We start from the raw sequence: 1,341 nt of genomic DNA on the forward strand, positions 1-1,341 counted from the left end.
TCAGCATGCTGGGAAGTGCAATGGGAGAATGGCGGGAGCATGCTGGGAAACCCTTGCCTCCATGCCCATGCAGGATGGGCACACCAGCCCTTTTGCAGCCACGTGCCAGCCCCCAGTGTATCTGCTTGCACCCACCATCCCTGCACACCTCAGGCCCATCCAGGGTCCTACCACTGCCCGGCATGGCTCTGTGGTTTATTCCCTCTCTGCCCCCCTGCAGGAGGAGGGCTGGGACCCGCCAGTTGCGTCCCCACAGGCACTGGTGACATTCGAGGACGTGGCAGTGTGGTTCTCGGCAGAGGAGTGGGACCTGATGGAGGAATGGCAGCGGGACCTGCACCGCGAGGTGACAGAGGGGACATCCTGGCTGCTGGCATCTCTTGGTAGGGCCCTGCCCGGTGCTGGTCCCAGCCAGAGCGGGGACAGTGTGCGGGTCCCACTCCTATGGCCAAGGATAGCTCAGCATTGGGGTGCTGCCTTGCCTGACCCCCACCTGCCCTGTTCCCAGGGACCCCCAGCAGCCCGGCCCTCGCTGCCCTGGTGCGGCTGGTGAAGGAGATCCCAGAGTTTCTCTTCAGTGGCCCCAAGGCTGATGCGGACCCAGGTGCCACCACCAGCGGGGATACAGCAGCGGGCTCCGAGCGGACAGGTGCCAGCGGTGAGCAATGGGGCTGTGCGGGTGGGTGAGGGCCTGGTCCTGCCCCAGCAGGCACTGGGGATGCAGGGGCTCTGCTTTGGTGCCTGGCAGTGTGTGGTGGCAAGGGTGTGAGGGTGCTGGAGGTGAAGCCATCCCAAAGCCCCCACCAGCCCTGGCAGCACCACTGGGGTCCCAGGGAGCCAAGTGCTGAGCCATGGCGGGGGCTGCACCCCTGGCTGTGCTGAGGAAGGGCTGGGCAGGGGGTTTTGGTGTTGGTGCCCTGGGAGCAGGGGTTTCTCCTGATGCTGGCACCGGCATTGCTGTAGAATGGGGGTCTCTCTTGGGGTGGCTCCTCACCAGACCCCAGCCAGCACAGAGCTAGGCAACGTGGTGGAAGCAGGGACTCCAGCATGGGGATGAGGGAGTGCAGGCATCTGGTACTGGGGATCTGGGTGTCCCACTGGCCCCAGTGTGGTGTGCCCGGGGGTGCCTAGCTGCTGGGGATGCCAGGGGCTCAAATTTGCTTTCACAGTTACAATGGAGATGCCTTCTGAGAGCTGCCCGCTCCGCAGCCTGGAGAGGTGCCTGGAGGAGCTGGTGGGGAGGGGGTCTGGCCCCCCTGTTCCCCCTGTGAGCAGCATCTGTGCCCTCACTGAGAGGCATCAGGAAGAGCCTCGTGGTCACCAGTCTCTGTCTGGGAGACG

General features: G+C 64.9%; 1 protein-coding gene across 1 annotated transcript; it reads left to right on the plus strand.

Annotated features, from left to right (window-relative positions):
* Positions 1-220: 220 nt before the first annotated feature.
* Positions 221-658, plus strand: LOC104405289 (zinc finger protein 565-like; the record flags this gene model as incomplete). Its single annotated transcript, XM_010013958.1, has 2 exons — positions 221-383; positions 509-658. Coding segments are annotated over 2 exons (313 nt in total), but the record flags the coding sequence as incomplete, so codon positions are not given.
* Between the last annotated feature and the right edge of the window lie 683 nt (positions 659-1,341).

This window comes from Nestor notabilis, unplaced genomic scaffold (assembly GCF_000696875.1).
Source record: "Nestor notabilis isolate BGI_N333 unplaced genomic scaffold, ASM69687v1 scaffold23544, whole genome shotgun sequence".
In the NCBI taxonomy this organism is placed as follows: Eukaryota; Metazoa; Chordata; class Aves; order Psittaciformes; family Psittacidae; genus Nestor; species Nestor notabilis.